The 24,626-nt window shown below is 41.7% G+C and overlaps 5 protein-coding genes and 2 non-coding genes across 7 annotated transcripts in view; 1 reads left to right on the forward strand and 6 right to left on the reverse strand.

Annotated features, from left to right (window-relative positions):
* The window catches only part of LOC135350106 (serine-protein kinase ATM-like), a 31,690-nt gene extending 16,759 nt beyond the window's left edge, over positions 1 to 14,931 (reverse strand). The window contains exons 1-26 of the mRNA XM_064548820.1: positions 14,789 to 14,931; positions 14,443 to 14,682; positions 14,231 to 14,276; positions 13,854 to 14,015; positions 12,139 to 12,307; positions 11,315 to 11,418; positions 10,702 to 10,939; positions 10,383 to 10,498; positions 9,669 to 9,753; positions 8,052 to 8,159; positions 6,932 to 7,072; positions 6,618 to 6,746; positions 6,203 to 6,469; positions 5,702 to 5,803; positions 4,614 to 4,737; positions 4,491 to 4,546; positions 4,166 to 4,253; positions 3,652 to 3,807; positions 3,116 to 3,361; positions 2,663 to 2,849; positions 2,269 to 2,462; positions 2,130 to 2,212; positions 1,924 to 2,076; positions 1,432 to 1,810; positions 924 to 1,094; positions 63 to 223 (exon numbers count right to left, since the gene is read on the reverse strand). Coding sequence (XP_064404890.1) covers positions 63 to 223; positions 924 to 1,094; positions 1,432 to 1,810; positions 1,924 to 2,076; positions 2,130 to 2,212; positions 2,269 to 2,462; positions 2,663 to 2,849; positions 3,116 to 3,361; positions 3,652 to 3,807; positions 4,166 to 4,253; positions 4,491 to 4,546; positions 4,614 to 4,737; positions 5,702 to 5,803; positions 6,203 to 6,469; positions 6,618 to 6,746; positions 6,932 to 7,072; positions 8,052 to 8,159; positions 9,669 to 9,753; positions 10,383 to 10,498; positions 10,702 to 10,939; positions 11,315 to 11,418; positions 12,139 to 12,307; positions 13,854 to 14,015; positions 14,231 to 14,276; positions 14,443 to 14,682; positions 14,789 to 14,899 — 4,016 coding nt within the window. The 5' untranslated portion in view covers positions 14,900 to 14,931. The remainder of the gene's footprint in view (positions 1 to 62; positions 224 to 923; positions 1,095 to 1,431; positions 1,811 to 1,923; positions 2,077 to 2,129; positions 2,213 to 2,268; positions 2,463 to 2,662; positions 2,850 to 3,115; positions 3,362 to 3,651; positions 3,808 to 4,165; positions 4,254 to 4,490; positions 4,547 to 4,613; positions 4,738 to 5,701; positions 5,804 to 6,202; positions 6,470 to 6,617; positions 6,747 to 6,931; positions 7,073 to 8,051; positions 8,160 to 9,668; positions 9,754 to 10,382; positions 10,499 to 10,701; positions 10,940 to 11,314; positions 11,419 to 12,138; positions 12,308 to 13,853; positions 14,016 to 14,230; positions 14,277 to 14,442; positions 14,683 to 14,788) is intronic.
* Trnat-cgu (transfer RNA threonine (anticodon CGU)) lies at positions 1,168 to 1,239 on the reverse strand. The gene has a single exon. It is a non-coding gene; the product is annotated as a tRNA-Thr (tRNA).
* Positions 1,332 to 1,404, reverse strand: Trnat-ugu (transfer RNA threonine (anticodon UGU)). Its single transcript has one exon. It is a non-coding gene; the product is annotated as a tRNA-Thr (tRNA).
* Positions 14,932 to 14,961: 30 nt separating the features above from the next.
* LOC135350129 (uncharacterized) lies at positions 14,962 to 17,936 on the reverse strand. Its single transcript, XM_064548846.1, has 10 exons — positions 17,708 to 17,936; positions 17,238 to 17,516; positions 16,833 to 17,180; positions 16,746 to 16,772; positions 16,393 to 16,446; positions 16,166 to 16,336; positions 16,083 to 16,112; positions 15,957 to 16,022; positions 15,252 to 15,899; positions 14,962 to 15,197 (listed from the first exon to the last, which is right to left on the reverse strand). Exons 1-10 carry the CDS (start codon positions 17,838 to 17,840, stop codon positions 15,130 to 15,132), a joined length of 1,824 nt encoding a protein of 607 aa, XP_064404916.1. The 5' UTR covers positions 17,841 to 17,936; the 3' UTR covers positions 14,962 to 15,129.
* A 301-nt stretch (positions 17,937 to 18,237) lies between these two features.
* LOC135350126 (uncharacterized) lies at positions 18,238 to 21,443 on the reverse strand. The gene is made up of 9 exons (XM_064548844.1): positions 21,191 to 21,443; positions 20,763 to 21,017; positions 20,364 to 20,705; positions 20,237 to 20,254; positions 19,679 to 19,720; positions 19,448 to 19,621; positions 19,327 to 19,389; positions 18,515 to 19,273; positions 18,238 to 18,455 (listed from the first exon to the last, which is right to left on the reverse strand). The coding sequence occupies exons 1-9, from the start codon at positions 21,309 to 21,311 to the stop codon at positions 18,370 to 18,372; spliced, it is 1,860 nt and encodes a 619-aa protein (XP_064404914.1). The 5' UTR covers positions 21,312 to 21,443; the 3' UTR covers positions 18,238 to 18,369.
* A 61-nt stretch (positions 21,444 to 21,504) lies between these two features.
* LOC135350159 (coiled-coil domain-containing protein 181-like) lies at positions 21,505 to 22,744 on the forward strand. The gene is made up of 3 exons (XM_064548890.1): positions 21,505 to 22,380; positions 22,441 to 22,551; positions 22,611 to 22,744. The coding sequence occupies exons 1-3, from the start codon at positions 21,527 to 21,529 to the stop codon at positions 22,624 to 22,626; spliced, it is 981 nt and encodes a 326-aa protein (XP_064404960.1). The 5' UTR covers positions 21,505 to 21,526; the 3' UTR covers positions 22,627 to 22,744.
* LOC135350151 (uncharacterized) lies at positions 22,634 to 24,625 on the reverse strand. The gene is made up of 10 exons (XM_064548881.1): positions 24,416 to 24,625; positions 24,315 to 24,363; positions 24,147 to 24,244; positions 23,986 to 24,087; positions 23,825 to 23,927; positions 23,733 to 23,767; positions 23,514 to 23,654; positions 23,318 to 23,470; positions 23,057 to 23,263; positions 22,634 to 22,915 (listed from the first exon to the last, which is right to left on the reverse strand). The coding sequence occupies exons 1-10, from the start codon at positions 24,494 to 24,496 to the stop codon at positions 22,781 to 22,783; spliced, it is 1,104 nt and encodes a 367-aa protein (XP_064404951.1). The 5' UTR covers positions 24,497 to 24,625; the 3' UTR covers positions 22,634 to 22,780.
* Between the last annotated feature and the right edge of the window lies 1 nt (position 24,626).

The following is a 24,626-nucleotide window of genomic DNA, read 5'->3' on the forward strand; positions in this document are numbered from 1 at the left end:
GAGAGACGGGCTAAAATAATAAGTCACCTAATAAGCAATTAATCGCTACCTAATTTACTAACCTCACAAACTCTTTGGTTGTGTTGTAGTTCATCAGTTTGACAGGGAACTTGTCTAATGAGAGGCCAGCCTCCATCCAGCTACTGACCAGTGTCACCAGCATGTCCTCCATCAGCTGTCTGGTCCCACTGTATCCAAGGTAGGCAGCCATCTTGCCCAGAGCCTGCACGAGCAGCGCATGTACATGTACAGATGATGACACTAAGCACATAGGCATACACCAGCAGGCAGAGTAATACTTTTAAATAAGAACTTTGATGATATCATTTGAAAGGTATCTTTCAGAAAATAATACATTTGGATGCAGCTGAAAGAGTCCTCGGATTTAACCAATTGATTACGGAGGGGGGGTAGTTGATTATCTTTAAACGGCCATAACTTTAGTATCGTTGATCCAACGTCAAAAATTTTGTGATTTTCTGAAAGCTGAGAAAAAAACCTTTCAAATGATGTATTTCAATCCAAAATTTCATCGGGGCCTTAATTTGTCATTTTTCGGCCTTGGACCATGGGCTATTATTCATGGTTTGGCCGAATCGGAAAATAATTTTATTGCTCAAATATGAAGTTTGATGACACCATTTGAAAGGTATCTTTTTAAGCTTTCAGAAAATCAGAAAATTGTTGAAATCGAATTCACGGAATTTAAGTTATGGCAGTTGTCCGAACCATTGAATGAACAAGGGATAGGGGTACATGTAGTTAAATATCTTTCAACAGCCGTAACTTTAGTATCATTGATCCAATTTCAACAATTTTATGCTTTTCTGAAAGCAGACAATTCAAATTATATGTTTTTGGTGGGGCCATACATGTGCATGTACATGCTTGTCGCTCGGCCTTGCTATCATAACAGAGCACACCTTTCTGGCTAAATCAAAGTCAATCTGTTCTTTGCCCACTGCTGTGATGAGCACTGACACGACCTTCTTCTCACAAACAGGGGACACACATCCCTCACACTGAATGGTGGCTATCATGCTAGACACTCTGTTCACACTCTCATCCTCTACACTCAGTTCGTCTTGGTTCCTCTGCGTGCGGGAAAAAGTAAAATACAATTAGAGTGTACGTCTAACGAATATTAAGAGCAGTAATAACAAAAAAAGCCCCTGAAGAGAATTGAACTCTTGACCCCTGGTTTACGAGACCAGTGCTCTACCACTGAGCTACAGAGGCTGCACACACTAAGAAAGAAAATGACAACACTGGATCAAGAATATATAGCCTATGGCAGTGTTAAGAAAAATTGTTCTAAGTGGCTCAAAAAAAGCCTCTGAAGAGAATTGAACTCTCGACCCCTGGTTTACAAGACCAGTGCTCTAACCGCTGAGCTACAGAGGCTGGATTGAAAGCTATCGATTCACTCACCTCCACCATCTCCGCCTTAGTGAGCGTTTGGGAGACCTTCTCAAAGATGCTCTCCTGCTCTCTCCTTGGCAACAGGGGCAGGGCAGCCTCGACTGACTGATAGTATGCCTCCATCCGATGCACGTCCAGGTAGAGAGAGGAGACAATCTTCGCCACACACATCCGCACACAATGATCGCTATCGTTAACCATCTGAATCAGGGCCTCACGAACTTCGATCGTTTTTGAATCTAGTGAGCCGCCTTCGCTTTTCCTCTTCTTACTCTTGATGATGACATTAGTCCAGGGGCTGCTCTTGCCTTCCATAAATAGCGTTTGCAAGAGTTTGGCCAATTTTAATCTAACTCTAGAAGGCAGCGAACCCTCTACGTACAAACCCCTACAGAGAAGAGGGAGAAATAGGAGCATCAAAACTTATGAGAACTTCATGGTCTGTCACTACACAGCTTAAAAACTAAAGAACTATATGAGTAGCTATAGTTCTTCCCTCACCAGAAGGCGGACAGAATGGACTGACAGCTCTCTCTGGCAGTGTCGCAATGTTCACCGGGTTCACAGCGACAGAGATGACTAGTAAGCGAGGCTAAGCTCTCTAGGGTCTTGTGGTAAATGGTCTGGTTCTTCAGGTGTACCTTCAACATCTCTCTGCAAGAAATGAATTCATCTATAAATGTTCACTTTCATTGTGTCGAACATACCCAAAGACATCCATGATTGAATCCAGCACAGCTGCTTCCAGAGGTTCCACCCCACTCGCCAGAACTTGTAGCGACTCGAAAATCTGCAAAAAATATGATTACGGAAGTATGACAAAGTATGACAAAGTATGATGCTCACCATCTGCACATGCACTGGCTTCTTAAGGTTGTGGCCCTCCACCAGCATGCTCAATAGAGCAGCTTTGTAGTCAAACACAGAGCTAGTTCCGACAGCCGCCTGGTTCTTATAACAGTAAGAGATGAACCGAGCAGCCTCCACTTGACAATGGCCACGGGGACTCAGCACATTAGGATTGAGTATGGAATCAGGACCTACAGACATGAGTATGGAATCAAGACCTACAAACGTGAGTATGGAATCAGTTTTTACAGACAGTGTCATTCAGTAGTAATCACCTAACACCGAATAATTATGCAATCTAAAATGTACGCTAGAGAACCATTAATGAAATGTATAGCTACTGTACCATCTGCTGGATTATGACTGAACGCCTTCAGGCAATGGCACTCACTGGTGAACTGCGACCCACTGGAGTCCCCCAACGAGGAGACCACAGTGTTCCCAGAGAGCTCCAGATCATCGTCAGACATGGAGGAGGAGTGTCTACTACTGGCCGCCTCACTGGGGTGGCGGGAATTTGACCGGCTTGACGCTATACTGAAAGCACTGATCACGGAGGCCGGAGGGAGGCTGGGGAACTGTGGGGGTTGGAATTAAAGCAAGGAACATTTGGGAGCTAGAACAAAGAATAAGTTGATGCATACAGTAATACACAGACAGTATAATGAAATACAATTTTAATTTTCTTACAGGACATAATTATACATGCATGTAACTTAAGGTACTGAGAATCATGTTAAAAAGTTCCAGTTAAATCTTTGCACATAAAGGTTTTGGTGATTAGAAACTACGTTTGCGGTTGAAAGCAAAGCTTCTCGAAGGGAATCTCCCTAACATAGTGTACCTTTCCTCGAGAGAGCACTTGGACGAGCTCCATCATTTCTTTAGGGAGCACCTCCACAGCCAGCCTCCTCACCATCCTAACAGCCTCTGCCACAGAGGGGGAGAGACGCTGGGCCTCGAGGTGAGGATGGTGGCCAAGATGGCGGAGGGTGATCAGGACTCCTCGCACTGATTGGTAATAGAGTGGTCTCTCTACGTTACTCCAATGAGGGCTCTTGAGACTGGAGACCATCTCTTTGAGGAGGGTCTGTATCCATGGAAACACAGTGGATGATGACAGAGTACTAACTGTATCTAATGAATCAGCCAGTTACAATATCAATCAATTAGACAAAATCTATGGCCGCTGAGAAAATAGCTATCTGCTAATTAGAAGACCTGCCACCAATCAAGGAAGCTAAAAACTATATTACACTGTCGATAAAAATGTTATTATCGACATACAAAATGTGAAAGGAACTCTCATGCGTAAGTGTGTGTGTGTGTGTGTGTGTGTGTGTGTGTGTGTGTGTGTGTGTGTGTGTGTGTGTGCCTCACAGAGATGGTGGTGAAAGAAGGTGATGATTTGACAGAGTTCCAGACCTCGCAGTGACAGAGAAGGAGAGCTGTGTGCAGGAGCACTGAGCAATGGTGGGCCTGGGTCTCCAGAATGACAGACAGGTACTGACAGTACTCACGAGCATTGGGGAACGTCTGTATGGGGAGGGAGGGGAGGGGAGGGAGGGAGGGAGGGAGGGGAGGGGAGGGAAGGAGGGAGGGAGGGAGGGGAGGGGTATTAGTGCAGTGCAAGAACATTCACAAAGAAGCTGAATTGCCAATGAGATCACCTTCCCTGATTGCCTTTATTCATACCAAGAGTTCATGAACTCTTGTTCATACGTCATACCAGGAGTATAATGTACTCCTGGTCATACATACATGTACACGAGGCCTAGCTTATATACGTGGATCGTTAAAATATATTTCTCTGATGTGGTTTGTATGTACAATGACAACGTGATTTCCTTTGATGTCTGCACCTATATCAATACGTAGACAGTCAATCACTCACAAGAAAGTCGGTGGGCTGTAGCAACATCTCTGATCTCTTTGAGAGCTGATCTAGCAGCAGGGAGAGCAGGATGTGTATTGTGTTCTCTCTGTGCATGGGAGGTTAGTCAACAATCATGGCCATCAAATAATAATAATCAACAAATTGCAGGTACAGAGTGCATAGTGCAGTGTACTGGTACTCTTCTGGCAGGAAGAAGGTTTCTAAAGTTGAAATTGTTCTATTGAAGTTATTCAAAAAGTATAAACGGCATAATTATGACATCACATAATTATGACATCATATGCTCCTTTTGGTGAATTCTTAAATCAAATGACTGTCTTACCTGGAGAGGGTCAGTGTTTCCTTGGTGACTGCACTCAGACAAGGCACACTCACTGCCTGCACACACACACACGGTCACAATGTAACACGTACAGTTCAATGATAATCATGTGATCGACCTCACCACATCAAACGTTGATTCAAGATAAATTTTCTCAAAACTCTCAACGTTTTGAGACTCGCTTGGTATAGGGGAGGCGTGGCCTTCGTCAGGTGACTCCAGCATTGAGCGCACATACTGGGAAGAACTATACGTGTGTGTGTGTGTGTGTGGGTGGATAGTGTGTGGTGTGTGTGTGTGTGGGTGGATAGTGTGTGGTGTGTGTGTGTGTGTGGGTAGGAGGATAGTACAGTGAATATATACATGTACCTGTACATGCATCGATCAGCAAACAAGCCACTTGATCAACTAACAAACAGCTGCTAAGCTGTACAATGTACGTGTACCATGGGAAGCTAAACATTAGGCCTATCAATTAAGTCAACATACCACACAATTTATTACAGTAATTACTTAGTTAACCTCCCTCCAAAGGTCTGAAAGTGACACCTTCCACAGCCCTCACCACAAGAATGAGGAATGTGATTGGCATGTAAACTAACCACCTAGAGACACAATGGGCAACAGATGGCCACCAAAACATGTAAGAGCAGAGTTGTCACTCATGTGGCTTGACACAGACTTGTCAAACATCAACATTAGAGCCTTCCAGGGAACACACACAATGACCACATACATGTATCAGGGCTTTGTTGACACAGAGGCACTCCTGTGCTGTGTGTGTGGTGGGGAGCTAATGGATGGATGGTCAGTCAGAGATCGAGGATGGAAAATAGCCATCACTTTAAAAAAATCTTGGGGCACATAATGAGGTGTGGAGAGCTACACCATCTTGTGGTATGTTTCTTGATAGGCCCATTAGTGTTTGAATGCATGGTCTATAATTCAGTTTCTCATCGCATGGTAGCTCACACAATATATTATGCTATTGTTTACCCGGGTGATGTGTTTGTTTACTGGGCCACAGTCACAGTAAACTATAAATACGCAAAAATTAGATGAATTCTGAAAAAATGGAAAAAAAATGGATATTTATTTAGTCGACGAAACCATAACATCAAATTCGATATGAGAGAGTGATACATTATATGTACATGTAGGGACAATAACACGAGTGGTTGGCATGGCAACACACTGTACGTACAGCTCACCTTGACGGCATGTAGAAAGATTTAAGGAAAGGTAGTTTAGCAGAGGAACATGATCGCTGAGTCAGTGCTATGAGGAGGTGGGCCACCAGAGCTGGTGGGGTGCTGCAGATAGACAATAGTCAGTGCAGCGAGACTATAGACAATACAGAGCATAGCAACGTGTGGTGTCAAGCAACAGGTGGTCCAGATGTGCATGTAATGACTACTGGATGATGTACTATTATTATACGTACACGCTAGTTGGTGTGTACACGCTAGTTGGTGCCATCCCAACATAAATTATGACAATGTTGTATGCACTACCGTATAGCAGCTAGGTTTCGAATGCGAGGTTAATCGATTGCAAAACACTGTACAAGCCTGAGATTGCGTTTCTAACTACATGCAAAGCATGGAAAATTGCATGTGCATATAATTATTCACTAATTACGGTTCTTTTGTTTGTGAAAATTTGCATTTTGCAATCGAAAGAGCACCGCCTGTTAGTGTTATGTACGGTACCTGTTGGCCTGTTTTATTCTCCTATGAGAGAGTCTCCTAAGGCCAGCCTCGGTCCCTCCCGGCTCAGTCGTGAGGGAGAGAGGGAGGAGGAAGCGGAGGAGCTGAGAGCGTAGAGGATAGGATGTGAGACAGAGGGTGTGGTCATTGGCCCCAGGGGACTGAGTGGGCATCATAGTGGGTGTGGTGAAGGGTGTGGTCACATGGGGGAGGGGCCGATCAGGGAGGGTGTGGTTTTGGAGTATAGAAGCAATGAATGAAGTGACAGGTCTGCATAAGTGGCATAAGTGGAAATAGGAAGATCATGTTATGCGTAATAAATAAAAATAATATATGTTTAAATTCCTAGTCGTGACGATTACAGTTTGATAGCAAACATTGTAATACAATAGGAAATAAGGAGTCCCTTGATCTTTACCTGGTTGGGAGATTGAATGCCGTGTTAAATAGTTTCCATGGTTCCGTATCACAACTGACCAGCCCCAACTCCAGCAGCTGAGTCAGCAGATTATAGCCCTCCATTTCAGCAGTGTGCACACTTAGAATCCTGCAGGGAAGCATCAGACAAGTGCAAACATTACAAGGGAGTTTGGCTTAATTAGGATACACTTAGGATATACAGTTGGACAGGTAAATGTTTTCTGTTATGTGTACATCAGCAAGTTACAAACAACTTCAATGTTACAAAACTTCTGACTTTTCTCTAGAAGCTTATTGATGCATGCCACCCACTTCATAGTGCAGAGCCAGACTCTCCTCCATTGGTCAGTAGCCTGGCCCGCTGTGGGACAAGCAGCCATGGATACACTCTGGGAGACAGGGTTCATGGCGAGAGAAGAGAGGCAGACCATCACCCAAACAATGTAGTCCCCTCTGTGGTGTGTGTGTGTGGGGGAGGGGTATGTGGTGTGGGCGTGTGTGGGGTGGGATGTGTGTGTGTGTGTGGGCGGGGGATGTCACAGTGTAAAGTTTACCTGAGTGTATACCTGATAATTATTTTAAACATTTGTACATGAGAACAAACATTATCTATAAAGACAACGTAAACGTTACTAGGAAACAAGTCAACAAGAGTACAAGTAATTAAAGCATAATGTTGGTTTGTTCTTAATTTAGATCTGTTGACATGAACCACAAAGTAAACAAGATCGGAATGCTTTGTTGGTGTAGCCAAAGATAAGCAAAGGACAGATGTAGAAAATAGATTATGTAAACTGTGAAATCATGTCCTACCATACATGCACGTATAGCACAACACACAGTTAAATAGTTTCAGGGCATAATAAGCACTTGTTCTGTTTACTCGTGCATGTACATGTTTCAGCCAAATGTTTCTGATGGGCCATTATAGAAAGACATAAATAGATGTACTCGAAACAAGATGGTTACACTACAGTCTTTATTGTCTGCCCAAAATTAAATCCTTGACAACCGTACATGTGAAATCAAGTGTTGCCCAAAACAGTCACTCAGAGGTTAAGTGGTTTACCCAGTTATGCTGCCAGTGGGTAAGTGCCTGGGGTGGGGTCTCACTACATTGCCATGACAGCCTCTCATCAAGGCCAGCACACCCAACAGCTGTAGCCAGCCACTCAAAGAGCTCAAGCACTCATACTAAATTGATGCATACGTGCACTGGCTATACGTACGACGTACAGAGCAAGTAGTTGGCAAAGGATCAAAGAGCGTATTAAGTATAGAAGTACGGCAGCCTATTCAATATTAAGCATCACTTCATCAGCAAAGGCTTAAAACTTTAAGTACAGGTTCTGTATGCAACGATAATCCTGCGCTAGTATGATAATGGCAGTACCCCCTTTGGTGATGTATTTACCATGACAACACGACTCACCGCTTGGTCTCCCTGAGGAGCTTTGTGAGTGCAGTGAGTAATGGGAGGGTCTCGTCCCTGGGCAGACTGTCAGGCCATCTGGACAGCAGCCAGGAGATCAGCTGGAGCCTGTGACAAGTGATTAGAGAGATAAGAACACACACACTTAGTGGATTATAAGCAAACACTTTAAGAGCTATAGAGCAGTGCTAAAATAGAGCACTAGTGTGAGCTAGCTTAATTGTAGACAACGTGTTTTACCACCTCCTACGAACTTTGAAACCTTGGAAGTATAAGATCGTGGGAAATGATAAACATCAAAACAAGCGTGTTTATATCTACTTACACCGTGACACATAACACTCGACACAAGAAAACAACACAAAACATGAACCAGAAAACATGCACAACATCAAACAGAGTTCAAAGCACAACCACATCCTAACTAACTAACTAAGCGATTTTGCTCGCACAAAACACATTCATTTTGACATTATTATTATAACATCTACAGCCCATAAATGCATTCACATAGCATTGCGCAATCCATAACACATTGTGAGCTACACCGCAAACACACACTATACTGTACATGTACGCATGCATGCTGAATACGATGGGCAGAGGTGGTATAAACAGAAACCTTCCCAATTACCCAGTCATTCATACATTCACACAGGGCACTTTTAAATTAACTAAGTATGTACAGTATATGTATATGTAAGATATGTAACATGCACCTATAGCAACGAACAAACTAGCCCTAATTAAGTGAATAGAGCAACAGCTGCAGTCGTGAGCTGCTCTCAGACTAAACCAGTTTAGACCGCCCTAGAATGCTGACGAAACAAAATTAACTATCAGCAATAACACATATTACATAACACATTACACGTCAACTTGTTTTCTCGGGCACTCCCAAACAAGGGAATAAAATAAAAGCACCTCATAAAGCTTGTCTTATATTTCTGATATTTAGTCTAGATACTAACTATGAATATTAACATCACTAAGCTACTCAGCATAATAATTATACTGATCATGTATAATACTGATCATGTATAATACTGAACACACATTCTCTCGTTTCCATATCACCAAGCACTCCTTAGATACGAAACAGTACACATTATTATAAGCACCGAGGACTAGACATCAGCTGCTGTTTGCAGATCTACAGCTACATGTCCGAGCAGACTAATATTGAATATGTATGAGTACCTTAATTATGTACATTATTGGGTTACAAATGTTCCAATTAAAGGCAAGTTAGCTGTTTATTTTATTTTATTCAAATGGTACTAGTCTAAGACTAGACAGATCTATAGCGGCAGACGCCCAGACAGCTGACCGATTCATTTCCCTTGCTCGCCTGGACAACTCTAACCAATCACCCGTGTAATGGACTACTCTATTCACAATCTTATTCATTTTTATTCAAGACTAAACATTTACCAGATCCCTAACCAGATGACACAAGACAATGAAATGGGAACAGTAACTGCATTTTAAGTAATTAAGAATATATTATAGCATAAATGTGAGGTACGTAGTCCCGTGGTTGCATTTAGTAAGGTTGGTCCTAGCTAGCCTATCGATCAGGTGGTGCTTCAAGGTGCATTGAGCTGCTCAACGTACCATGAGAGGAGGGACCCGCTATCTCCCCCCATGCTCACTCCATCACATAGTGTCCCCCAGCACGTCTGCAGCTTGTGTCTCTTCTCTGTACACAGGGGAAGAAAGTATGGTTTGTGTGAGAGAGAGAGTGAGATCTGGGAAATGATCAATACAATCAACAAGGGAAATTAAGACAGGACAGACTTCCTACAACCAAAAACATTTCCTTGATAGCTATGCAGTGCAAATGCAGGCATGCGTGCAGAGAACAAACATCTGCCATCAAGGAACTATCCAGAACAAACCAGCCTGAATAGATGTTATTAAATTAGCATGCCACAGTCAGTACACACAAAGCACCACCAAATATGAGCATGTTTCTAGATCTTGAGCAATTAACAACGAAAAATTGCACAATCTCAGCCCATGCATAGTTAAGATGATAGTTACAGATGGTTAGACAGGAAGTTTAATTTACTTAAGTGCACATGAGGTCATTAACATCAATACTGAAATATGATACGGCTTATGATGGATAGGCTCAAAGAAATATCCAAGCAGATTTCACAACTGGCCACTTACATGAAGTACTGTTGGAAACAGGACAATTAACTTCCAACCAACAAATGGGGCTACAATAGAAACCATGCACACTTATTACATGTACATGTAACAGGAGGGAAACGGATAAATTTTAGGGATACTGCCCATAAATTGAATATTCCCAAATCTAACCTTGATGCACGGAGGGGTCAGATGGAGTGCTCTGCCTCTCTCTGAGGTACATGACCTGGTAGATGACATCAGTTGCTAACGACAGCACATCCACCAGCTGACTGCCTTCACACTTCCTGTGGAGTAGCCATAACAATCCAAACACTTGAACACATACACAAACATTTGTAATACAGTGCAGTGTGGGGAGAAAGGAGGGGAAACCCCATGAGGGATAGGGGGAAAGAAAGAAGGAGAGAATGAGGGATAGTGAGGAAAGAAAGAAGGAGAGAATGTGGGGGAGAGAATGTGGGATAGTGGGGTGGCGGACATAACTCACCCTGTCCATCTCAGTCTACTAGAGGACGACTCAAAGTCATCGATGAGGTTATCATAGAGTCTCTCCATGTTCTTCTTGAAGGCCTCGTCCTTGTATGACCACGCTCCCGTATCATCGCTGTGTCTACCCAGGGGGTGGTGTATGGCCACCTGACAACGAAGGAACTCCACCATCTGTTCCCTCAGGCCAGTCGTGGCCTTACCCCACAGACTCAGCACACTCGGCAGAACCTCCTCCCCTGCACAATAATTATTAGACATTATTGTATAACAATTATTAGCCACTGTGTCATTGTCTAGCCAATTTAGGGTGTTATGTGAAAGAGCCTTTGAAGGGCCACATAATAAACACATGGGCCCACATCACATACAGTCTGTGCTGCTCTATCCCAGGGAATATATTTTATAAGGGAACAAACACTACAATGTATGACAGCTGAGTATGCATTTTAGATGGTAGGAAGTGAAAGGATGTTATAACAATGATGTGGAGTTCAGGTTAAACAAGCTAATGTTTGTGATCGATGTCGCTATAGTGATCAATCGAAAACCAACTTGTGACAAAAGGCTTCATGCATTAATGACATGGCAAATAACTATGTCCTCACACACACCTAACTGAGAGAGTCTCCCTCGGGCATTGTACACCGCAGGGCTGGCTGAGAATGAGTTGAAGGCAGCCAGCAAGTGATCGATTACCTTCGAAGCTGTCTCCTCACTGAAATGAAAGGACCAACATCGAGTCAACATAATGTTATTGTAAAAAATTACTGTTTGCATACAGTGCACTGTTAAAGGATGTTTAGAGTCAGGGGACAACTATAACAGTATCTAGAACAGGAAGTCATTACGCAACATGCTTTCCACTATCGACACAACATCTGGTGGACAAACAACTTCCAAATGAGAAGTGCTATGCTAAGTGCTCTGCTATAAATAAGCTAGCTAGTCATGCGAATATCTGAATTGAAACCATCACCAGCTTCTTCCCATAGTTATGTTTACATGCTTCCAATTGAAATCCAATTAAGCAATTAGCTGCACCTTACACACAACCACCCATGACTAACAGGAGCACAACCACCCACGAGGTGGCTGTACTAACAGGAGCACATTCCAGCCAAGAGGGAGGCGTAGCCATTAAACAATTAGTTGGTGAATTAATGCAACTATTGCTCAATGTGTTAATGACCTATATTGTATTACCACACAATGTATTAGGCTACACAAGCAATCACGTATACATGAATTGCACTACTGTTACTGTAACACTATCTGCCCATCTTTCAATTTTCAATTTCTTATTGTAGAGCACATGAGAAGATCTCCTCTGTGCTCCTGGTGTGATTTATTTGCTTGTGTGTCATTTATTTGATTAACCTCACTGCCACACCATATATATATATATATATATATATACAGCATGCATACAGCCTACTTTGAGAGGCTTGAGAAAGCCCTGTTGAAGAAGCAGTAGAGTTTGTAGGTGGGTGGGTCAGTCTGCACAGAGAGGTGGGTGATGAGGGAATGGATGATCTTGGTGTTGAGAGCTTTGTGGGTTATGGATGGGGAAGTGAGGTAGAGTCGGCAGTAGAGAGTGATCAGCTCTGTGTGTGTGGTGTGAGGGTGTGTGTTGTGTGAGGCTGCATGTGGTGTGAGGCTGTGTGTGGTGTGTGGGAGGTATCGCACGTGTGTGGATGTTTATATTCTACAGTAGCGAGGCTTCGTGTTAAAGAAATGCCGAGTCAAAGCAAAAATAGCATGGTACAATCTGAATAAACAAAACATACTCTCCATATCATATACAGGTACAGTATGATGGGAACACTAGCAATCTGTTGTAAAAACAAAAATCATAATCACAGCACAAACAATCCTGGGCAAAGCAACTGACTCCATGTTCACACCACGCCCCCAATTTGGCTAATTGGTTATCACAAAACAGCATCAGATAAGCTATGTATTAATTGATCACTATTCATAGTAGTACACATGACATTTCACAAGAGGCTCGTTATTCTATATTTAAGAAATATGCACATATGGCAATGCGTGATAGGCAGATTCATGCCCACACAGCAACAATAGCAACGTGCACCATAAGAATAACGCACACGGCATATAATAATATACTGTTTCCATGCAATGCTCAAACAAGCAAGGGGGGGAGTGGTAGTAGTTCCATTCAACCCTAATTCATATCTCCTACTAAAAGGGCACCCTGCCAATTCCTGACTAGCCATCAGAGACACCTGCATCCAATATAAAGCCACAATAAAGAGCCTGGGAATGATTGTAATTGAGTTAATGTGGACAAGCTCTCCCCCCACACATAATGGTGATGTTGCAACCGTCGGCTAAAAGATAACAGTCACTGGCTCATTGTTTTTGAAGCCTTTGATTAATTATCATTTGAAGCACTTGCTCTTTTCTTCAAACAACAAAGTGAACTGAGCTATAAATGATGTTATTGCATGTACATGTACTTTACGTCACTGTACTTGATGATTTAACATCCGATACTTGTATGTGCTAATATCATTCACAAGCAGAATCAGCATGGCATCATGCTTTGATTTGTGGAACTCGGTATCTCCTGGGGTATCATCAGGTGTCATGTTCTCTCTGTTTATGGTAATATCAAGGTTGCATCAGAGGATAATTTAATTAATTGGCATGACAACAGTCCCTTACACAACAAACAAAAAGGCATGCCCAGGCATGCCCTCCTGTCATAACAAACACTAGAGGACACAATGGGGCACCACAATGAGATTATAAGGTTTCTGGGCACCCTGGACATGGAACAAAGCAGTCAGATTGTGTGGGTACAAGGATTAGAGGCTACAAAGATCAGCTCATTCACTGGCACCATACAGTCTGGAGCAGCCTCCAAACAATAGTCAACAACAAAACACGAGCCTTGCACTCTAACACAGCTCTGAACCACAAAATATTGTACAGATATGTCGACTATACATACACAGGCATGGATGAGGGAAACTTCTGTCAGCAAATTCTATTTGGGGTCACAAAATTGATAAAACCAGGTCATGCCAACAAACCACTATCAAGTGACAGGGAATAGAATCTACACAGTACAATGTAAGTGGGTACAGTTCAAGTGTGTATGTAGTGATGCAATGCACTCACCATCCCATTTCTGAGTTGATATGACCACCACACATTCGGGCACTGTCAGAACATGGTTGAGCAGAATGTTACTGTAGTCAGTGCCCACCCATCCACACAGCATCTTGGAGTCAAGCACGTGCAGCATGTGACCCAGCACCTCACTCACAGGTAGGTGACCCTCTGTGGGGTTGGGAGGAAGGCTCCTGTATATACCTTACTGGTCAATATGGATGCTACCTATCCACAATTAATTATTCTCTACACATGAATAATAAACAATAAATTTTACAATAATGAATTTGAGGGCAATTATCTAATAATATGATGTAGAGCATGAATTTAGCCTCCTTTATTCACAGTCTGATTGATTGATTAATTAATGAGGGGGAACTCACTCTTGTTGGCAGCTCGAACGTACACCTTGAATATCTCTGCAATGTCCTGAGGGCAAACGGAAGGAGGAAGGAATCAACTCAACTCTCACCACCTCAGCTGTTCAATACAACCACCAAATACTTACTGGAGTTTATGGCACTTGTACAGTGAGTATAATTATGGAGAATAGAAAAGAATTATTAGGACGCAAAATCACCCCCCCCATAACCACCTTCTTCCTCATGAGTCTGGTAGACAGTGCCATGGTGGAGGTGCTTCCCTTGTCCTCCAGTTTGGAGATACAGTCCGTCTCCTTGTCAATGTAGACCAGGACGCTATGGAATAGGGACACCCAGCTCACGTCGTCGCTGCCACGCCCCCTTCCCTTCCGAGACCCGCCTCCACGACAGGCATCAATGTAGTCCAACACATGCGCCTGCTGTAGTAGCTCCTTTAGCTCATTGGCACTCTTCTACAAATTGGTTGGTGTATGATAACAATGACACATTGTCCATAGGTACACAGCTGAACTTTCATGGAATTTCTACCCTTCATTTCTAAGTTGTGTACTCTCTTACTTTCCTTTCTGTGATCTTGTCACTCTCAATACCACTCCTGGCGTTGATGAAGCGCCTTGTTTCATGCTGTGTGTGGCCTGTCTCTGATCTCTCCAACTCCATGCAGTTCATTGACTATATCTTTACTCATGCTCATTACCCACATGGGTAGGAGGTTATCAAGGTTGACAAAATTAATGTACAATGTAGCTTATATAAATTGCTGTGAAAAGTGACTTCATGAAATATTTTGACAAAACAAAACAGAAAATGAACATAAATGAACGGACAGTGAATGAGCAATGAACAAAGTAGCTGTAAAGTTACCAGTAAAATCAGTAGCGTGTGTGTGAAGAAAAAGGTCATGACTCTGTATTAGGTTCTTCAGCATCATCTGGCATGACAAGAGTCTCTCTTTCTTGTTGTTCAGCTGGAATTAATAATTGTTAAATCAACTCCACAATTAATCACCATAGTCACTTACCACTATTTTCCACTAAAGTGAGTGTTCTTTTAGTTGTCTCGTTAGTCTCTTCTGTATTTGATTTGACCTTTTGTACATTTTCTGCTAATACACCCACAGTGCTTTGGAGAGTTTGTGTGTTGTGAACAGATACTGCACTATTGGATTTGATATCTTCAAGGTATTCCAACACCTTCTCAGGAAATGATGATGTTTTCTCGTCGTGAGGACCACTACTCAAGTGTAGGGAATCATAGCTATAAATTTGCTCGTGTATTGCATGGGCACACTCTTCACCTGTCGTGCTAGCTTTAGATTGAGTGATGCCAAGTCTATGGATAGCAGTGTGTGTATCAAACTCCTCAGGAGAACCGAGTCGTATATACCACACTTTGGACAGTTCATCACACGCTCCAGACTCAATACTTCCAATGAACTTTTCAAGACAGCTTGAATAAAACGAATGATGGTTTGCTTCGTCTACATTCTCAATAAGAAGCAGATGCCGGACTTCAGGCAAGAACAGCTTTTCATTAAAATGACTCTCAAACTCTTTTAAGTCCTCAGTCAATACTAGCTCCTTCACACTCGATTGAAAGTTCGTTCCAAGTTTTTCTTTCAATATTAAGTACCAAGGGTCATTGTAGTCCCAAGCAACAATGACTGTGCCTACATAATATTATTGGGATAAGGTAACTGTAAACACACAATTCTTAGAGTACTCACAGTCGTCAGCCGGGGTGCGGGGAGCAAAAGGCGAATATCCAACCCCACTGTCTCTAGTGAAATGGCCTACAGAATAATAATAAAATTATAATTAATGAGCCTTCAACAGGGCTCTCTTTTACTCACCAGTGTTGTAATTACCAGAAATTCTCAATTCTAAAAGAAGTCGCAGGTAAATTAATCAGCAATTAAATTTGTAAGTCACATACCTTTAGATACAGCATACTTCGTAGGACCATCTGTAGGACCATCTGTATGATTTTCACAATCGATTCTTGGAGGATTTTTTAGTCTATACACCACATAGGAGATTATTGCCACTACAACAATTGCTATCAACAGCAAAAAACCAATAGCACCAACAACACCGCCAATGATCACTGCAATGTTAGAGCAATGAATTATTTATTAATTATTAGCAATCAGACTAACATACCACCTGACTCTGTACCCTGTGGTGGTAGAGGCCCTGTAGGTGGTGAAGTGGTACCTATACGGAGGTACATGTACATACACACATCAAGCAATGCACAAATCTAGCAGAGCAAGTATTGTTATATTTATACCACATGAAATATTGCTTACACAAGCTATATTATAATGGTAAGTTCTAAATACACAAACAGAAGTACTTGGATGTACTTGGATGTAATTAGGACAATATTGCAAGGCAGCAAAACACTTGTATACATACAACAACATGAAGCATGAGGTAGAAAAAGGGCAAATATTGCACTATCATCCGTGATACACACACCACCTACACCACATCTCATACGACAAACTCACCAAGAGTTGTTGTTTGGTTGATCGTAACTGGAAAAAAAAACAGAATATGAACAAAATTGTTTTCAATTACATTCAGAGAACACTTACTGTTAACAGTGAATACATTGGACAACTTCTTTACAGTTGGAGAACAAGTTTCAAAATTGGAGATGAGGAATAAGGTGGCTATTCTCTGCTCAGAAGATGCCCGGGGTGGTATGAGTGTAATCGATTGTGCAACACCGGAGTCAATATTTAGCGAGCCAACTGCCGCCTTTAAACAATCACTTCTGCCTGGATTAGTGGTGAATTCACTATTGATAATTGTGCCATCGACCAGAATTTCACACACTTTCGTTAACAGAAACACGCCAGTAACTCTTTCTGCAATTACTAAACTCCCAGGTATCGACAAATTTTTACCAGAAACAATATGAAGGGGACGGCTACCAATACCTGGGGAGGGGATAAATGGATATGAGGTTTTGTTAGAACAAAATAACGAGAACTTACCGAAGAAAACATTCAAATCTACTAAAATCTCAATCTCAAGTCGTTCGGTCATTGAAAAATTGCTCAGTTGAATCAGAATTCCAACAGACTCTCCCTCTATAACTGTAACACAGGAGGTGGGATTCATCATCAGACAGATTTCCGGACGTGGAACACCTTGTTCGGGAGCAGTGACCACGTACCCTGATGCTGGCGCTGGGGCTGGGGTGCACAGCAGAACATCTTGATACCCAGGAATAGGAGGATTAGGACAGATGGTTTCATGTAAATCCGAGATATCTGTGTGTGTGGTGATATGTTGAATCTGTAAACAATAACTAGCTAGACTAGGTCTTATTCTAGATATTGTTTCGCTGCACTTGGGATTGAGAACAATGAATGAATGACCAACTTGGAAAGCATATTAAAGAGATAACATCCTCTATCTTGTAGCTAGCTAAAAAGGTACAGTCAAAAAACCATAATCTTACTATATATGAATGGTTGTGCATCCACACTTCCATCACATGGGTTTATTGTCTGAGCTTTAGCAGTTGAAAGGCACAGTCCAGCTAGTACTGCTAGCACCAGTACCAACGACGACATCACAGAAATTTTAGTCATCTTGAATAGATCTTGCAAAGCTTACACAAACTCTAGAACTCTTGCATGCTTTAGGTTATTGATTTCTTGCAGCAAACTAATTTAATGCCCCAAAAGCCCATTATACATTGGAACGCAACCGGAAGCATGCAATTGACTGACGGTGCACTCTTGATCTGATGATTGATGACCTCATCTATCAGGGATTTTCCCAAACTCGTTGACACCTAATTAGTGTGTTCTTTAGCAGCTATCCACTCTGGCAGCTACCTATGATCTCTCTCCATGCAGATAATTAATTCACTAGCCATAGCTTTACTCGTGCTCATTTCTCACGTGGGTAGTTGATACGTCCCTGCTCTTTTACACACCACCCGTCGCTACAGGAAGCCATAGGAAGGTTATCAAAATGACTGAGTAGCTTACATGTACATCTTATCTTTGCAGTGAAAAGTGACCTCATGAAATTTGTGAGAGAAAAAAACAGGTGAAGAGCAATGAACAAAGTACAGTTACCAGTAAAATCAGAATACATGCGTGAATAAAAAGGTCATGACTCTGTAGGTTCGTTTGTAAGTTCGGGAGTTTCTTCTGGGTTGTCAAGGTCTACAATAGTGGCCTCTTCTTGTTTTGTGGCTGGAATGAAAATAAAGTATTGTCAGAACAAATTCACAATACTTACCAAAATCACTTACCAGTCTCTTCTATCATGCGTTGTGTTCTGTCAGTTGTATCAGCAATTGTGTTAGTTTTCGCATCTATCTTACGCACATTTGACCCGATATCTTGTAAATCTTCTGCCGTCGCATCTGTAGTGTGTCGCACGTGTTCGGTGTTTGCTCTGATTTCTTCAAGAGTTGCCATCATTTTCCTTGCTCTGATTTCTTCTGGAGTTGTCATCACTTTCCTTGGCAGAGGCCATGTATTCTCTAGATCAACCTTTGTTGGCGAATCAACCCAGGCAGAAGGAGTATCACTACATGTTTTTACAAGACGTTCTTCATCAACAATGGTACTCGGGTGTTTGAGATCAAAATAAGAAATTTGTTTGTATATTTCTTTGGCACAATCTTCACCTGAGGAGCTAGCATTAGATGGGGAGATACCAAGCTTGTGAATACGACAAGCATTTTCCTTGAGCATGTCCTTGGGTATCATAAACTCCTCAGGAGCACCTAGTCGTATATCCCACACTTTAGAGAAAACATCACACGGTCTAGATTCAAAGTACTTAATGACCTCTCTACAAGAGCTTGGACGATCTGATTCGTCCATGTTTTGTATGAGAAACAGATGTTTGACGTTAGGTGCCTCCAACTTAGCATGTGCATCATGCACAAATCGATCAGAGTCATCAGTCAAAACTAGCTCTGTCAGCTTCGAGTCAAAGGCTGTTCCAAGTGCACTCTTTAATTCTGTGTACCAAGGACCAGCGAGCTTCCACGCAACAATGACTATGCCAGAAAAACAGTGTCAAAAACTGCAAACATATTAAATAAATGCTCACATTTGACTGGGGTGGAGGGACCAGGCGACGACCATCCAACACCACTGTCAATCTCGTTACCATCTGCAGAAACATTGAGTAATCTTATCATCTACTGTAACAACAGCTCCAGATTACTTACCCTTGCTGGATACAGGAGAAAGAGCCAGCAATTCTAAAGCATTGCGATCTCTACCAGCCACATCAGCAGTCCTTGTCCCTGTGCTGTTCTTTCTCCACCAATGTACCACTACAAGGATAACCACTATCCCTACAATTAGCAGCAGAACCACACCAACACTGCCACCGATGATTGCTGCAACGTTTAGAACAATGAATTGGCCAGAAATTAGGAGCAATGAAACTAGCATACCTGGGTCTATACTCGGTGGTGACGTCGGATCTATAGGAGTCCCTGTAGTGGTAACAGTGGTGCTGACCAGTCAACAGATTATGTGCACATACATTGTTCTAGCTATAAACATTGTACCACCTGTCAATACATCATCACAAACACTTACATGTAACTAAGGCTGAGTAATGCAATTAACAATTATTAAATCACCCCACATGAAATTTTGCTTACTCAGAGCTGTGTACATGTGGCATCATTTAGTGAGCATATGAATAACTATAAGCTAGAGTGTAGGTACTCTTCAACAATCTTGGTCTTTAACCACAAAGAGAATTTAATTAAGTACTTGGATGCAATTAAGAAATGCTTAGACTGATACTATAATGAACAGGTGTCAGACAAAGTATTGCCAAGGCAGGGGGAACACGTGTACACAACATGAGGTAGAAAAAGGCCAAAATAATTATTTGTGCCATTATTGCACCATCATCCAATGAATATGTTAAGTGCTACACACACCACCTACACCACACATCTCATGACCACCTACACCACACATCTCTGTGACAAACTCACCCGTTGAATTGATCACAACTGCAAATGGGGAAAAACAGAATAAGAACGTCGTTAAATGCGAGTCATTAAAATGAAAGACTAGACTAAACAAATACGTTTTGTTCAGTTACATTCAGAGAATACTTACCAGTGAAGACATTGGACAATCTTTCTGCAGTTGAAGAACAAGATGTATTGGTATTGGTGAGGAACAAGGTGGCTGTTCTCTCCTGGGAAGATGCCGGGGATGAGAGCGTAAGAGATTGCGGAACACCCAAGTTAATATTTAGCGAGCGAGGTGCTACCCCCAAGCAATCAATGCTATTGCCGCGCATTGTGGTGAGTTCACTAGTAACATTTGTGCCATTGTCCAGAATTTCGCAAACAACTGTTGACTCAAGATTGCCAAAAATCATAGGTAAGAGTATTAAACTCCCAGATATCGACACATTTTTACCAGACTCAATTTGAAGGGGGCGGCTGCCATTACCTGGGGAGGCGATAAATGGATATGAGGTTTTGTTAGAACAAAATAAGGAGAACTTACCAAATTGAACATTCAATAGTGCTGAAATTTCAAGATATCCTGACATGGGAAACTGGCTTAGTTTAATCAAAAGTCCATCAAACTCCCCAGCACAGTGGGTCGTCATATTAAGAACACAGACTTTAGGGATTTCAACTACTCTATCGGGTTGAGTGACAAAGTATGATGTTATCCCAACTGATTTCGAGAAGCACAACACTGCATCTTGAAGCAACCCAGAATGAGGACAGACGGTTTCATGTGAGTTCAAGATATCTGTGTGTGTGGTGACACACGTAAATCTATATGAGTCTGTATGCAATAACTATCTAGAATTTTAGCTACACTTGGGATTGGGCAATGATCAACTGGAAAGCATAAAGAAGAGACAACATCCTCTGAAGCTAGCTAGCTAGAAATGTATCACAAGCACAAATTCATTATCTTACCGTATATGAAGGGTTGTGAAGGAACGGTTCTATTGCATGGGTCTATGGCCTGAGCAGAGACTTCAGCAATTGAAAGACACAATCCAGCCAGTACTGCCAACGACATCACAGACATTGCCATTTCAAAGGAGGAGCTAAAACAAATCTTGGATAGTCTCAATAGATTATTGCAAGGCTTAAATATCTCTTTAGGCTATCTCTAGCACTCTAGTCTGTAGTTTGCAAAAATGCAAATTGCTGACATGTTCCAACCGTACCGTGTACCGGAAGCAAGATTATTGATGACCTAGAATCTAAGGGATTTTCCCAGCTCCCTGTTGCCTAGCATTATCGCACATGAGTGTGCACAATACAATAAAAATGGATATGGATACATGTACCAGTAGTACTCATCAAGAAGAAACAAAGCAAGAAGATGGAATTTTGATAGAGAAAGATGGGATATTTCAGCTGATGAGTATGTCTGACATGCAAGCTGACAGAGATCAAGTGCCTGCTGAAGGGGGTGGGGCTGGTACAGAGCAACAGAAGGACACCTCCTCTGAAAATGTAAATACAGAATCAACTAATAAAGAAATTTCCCCGAGTATGGAGGATCTAAAACAACCTGAAATTGATAGTAAAATGGATGTTAAATGTGAAAGTACAATTAAATTCGAGGAATCTCAATCACCCCCTCAGAACACCACCAACACACAAACTACTACTAGTGACTCTAAACATAAACCCCTAACCATTAGAACTAAATCAGCCCCTGAATTCAGACTAGAGGCTCAGTCCAAAGAAGACGACTCACTGAAAAGAGAGAGAAACGAGGCAGCATTCAGAGCCTGGTTGACCAAAAAGAACAGAGAACTAATCGAGCAGAAACAAAATCAACTATCCAAAACGAAACTATCAGAGGAAGAACTGACAGAAAAGCAAAAGAGGAATGAGGTGGCCTATCAGGCGTGGCTAGAGTGTAAGAAACAAGAATATCTGGAACAGAGGGCTAAGGGGAATTCTATACGACCTGTCACCTCTATCAAGAAAGACGAAGAGGGAAGAAGAAGAGCTGCTTTCGAGAACTGGCTCTCTAGGAAGCAGGAGGAAAAACAGAAGGAGATTGATAACCAACAGAGGATCAGACAACAAGAGGAGGTGGCTGCTAGGAAGGCAGACCCTACCATTGTAACAGAAGCTTATAAAAGGTATGTTCAGTGTTGTTATGTTATTACAGATTACTGTTTGTTGGTTTTGTGTACATACAGTTGGCTCCATCGTAAAAGAGTTCAGGCTAGAGATGAGGCTCTAAGGAAAGAACTATATCGAAAGAAATACTATAGACAATCCAGACTGCTCAAACGATCAACCACCCAAAGGTAAGGAATCAATATGCAATGTGTTCTTTGTAAATACACTGCCTTTCATCCAAATCCAGGTTTGAGGGATTCTAAATTTGGACTGTGAATTAACTGAATTATTAGTTATCATACATATACAATATCATGTGCTCATGTATAAATTAACTGCTGCTCATTATTGAAATATATACATCATTATTAAGTCATTCCATAGTGTAAGTATGACTGTGTTTGTGTTGGCTTCCCTTTAGTTTTGTTCCAGTAGAGTGTATGATGGTTCCTTATGATCAGAACAAGCACGTTGACACTTCTCCTTCAGGAACAGTTGGTAGGCAAGGTAGAACCAAAATAGAAGGAGGCAAATATTCAATAGTGACAGTGTCTACATCAACTTGTCAAGGAAGAAGTACAATGTGCAATTGCATGTACACACTACATGGGAATTCATAGAGTCGAGGAATTAATGACATCATAAGTAATAGTTTCGTTACATTACATGCACCAAATTAATATTCAAGGATACTATGATAACGATAATTTCCACTGGCTTTGACAGCTTTACTGGTTCGCCAACAATCCCACTTCGATCCACCATTTCCGTATCACACCAGTGAAATATAAGTGGGTCGTCCTCATGGATGCCACTAGACATATATCCCTCATCACATTCACAGTAGATGCCATTCTGCACGCCATGGTTGCATTGTATCTCCTTCTCCTCACCATCAATCTGTCAACAGTCAAATTTAAAGCAATAATAAAATTTAATATAGTTATAGCTTACAATGTTCTTGAGACGTTGCGACTGTAAGTTGGGAAAGTACATGGACTGCGACGGGTCAATCTCTACTGGTATCTCTGTGTCTGATTCAACTTCAGAGAAGGTATTGTCTTCAAAGTCCAATCTATGACAGATGTTGCTCTCCCAGTCATAGTACTGTATACAATAGTAATCATTCGATTTAATCACAATTTTTTACCGCTATGATTTCGATGTCGTCTTGTCCCCGGGTGTCACACTGAACTACTGCCTCACATTTGCCAGTTGCATTGCGATAGAAGTTCCTGCGACCTTTGTACTTGATGGCACAGTCTGCTGGAGAGCAAGCTCTATCTGCGTCCTGTAATATAATAAGTATAACAACACATTATTTTGTTACCTCATTTTATATAACTAGCAGCTAGCTAAAGTATTTTACCTGATCAATTCCCGTGCAACTTGGAGTATCAATATCTGCGATATTGACTTACAAATAAACCATACAAATAATTATTGTCTCAGAATATTCACCGTTTATTGTTGGTGCTGTGTTGTATTCCAAAGTATACACAAAGCCGATATCTTTTCCTGCTGTAATTTCGAAGCTGCAGTTTCCTTTTCTGTACCTTGAGTACTAAACAATTGATGGGGTTTCATTAATGGCCATCAACCCACGAATAAGTTTGGCTTACCAAATTCCTGAACATAAACAATGCTCTCCCACTGTTATTACCCACAAACTGATCAATCCTTGGCCCGAGGCGGAGAATGACTGGAGGCCGCAACTCTATTATCTGTTAACCAAAATTAAGCCTTATTATTATTATTATTATATTAGGGTGTACTTACTTACCTTACAATCAATATCTCCTGCTTCAATAATGAGGCAGCATTGTTTTGGTGAAACTGTTACATTCACATTGTTACCACCATTGTTCATCAGATCAAGGTCTGTAGAATACGGGAACAAAGAGATTGAGTTGATTGATTATAGCGAATGAGTTGTAAACATGAAACTTACAAAAATGCACAACAGTTGAAAATTTCTCGACATCTTCTGTTCCAGACCTCTACAATAATGTTGCAGCATGATAAATACAACACATAGAGCAAGCACAGTACCTCTACAATCACTGGGATATAATCAGAAGCTGCACTTGCAAAAATGCATGCAGTCAAAAGTAATGTTGCTGACACTTTCATTTTTTCTTGCTCACATTCAGCTGTATGGATCAAATGTTGTCATGGTTTCTCTACAGCTTTGTATGTTAGTGAACAAGCTCTTTTACATGCTAAGGTTTCATGCATGATTGATCATCATCATCAAACAAAG

Source organism: Halichondria panicea, chromosome 16, assembly GCF_963675165.1.
Source record: "Halichondria panicea chromosome 16, odHalPani1.1, whole genome shotgun sequence".
NCBI classification, from domain to species: Eukaryota; Metazoa; Porifera; class Demospongiae; order Suberitida; family Halichondriidae; genus Halichondria; species Halichondria panicea.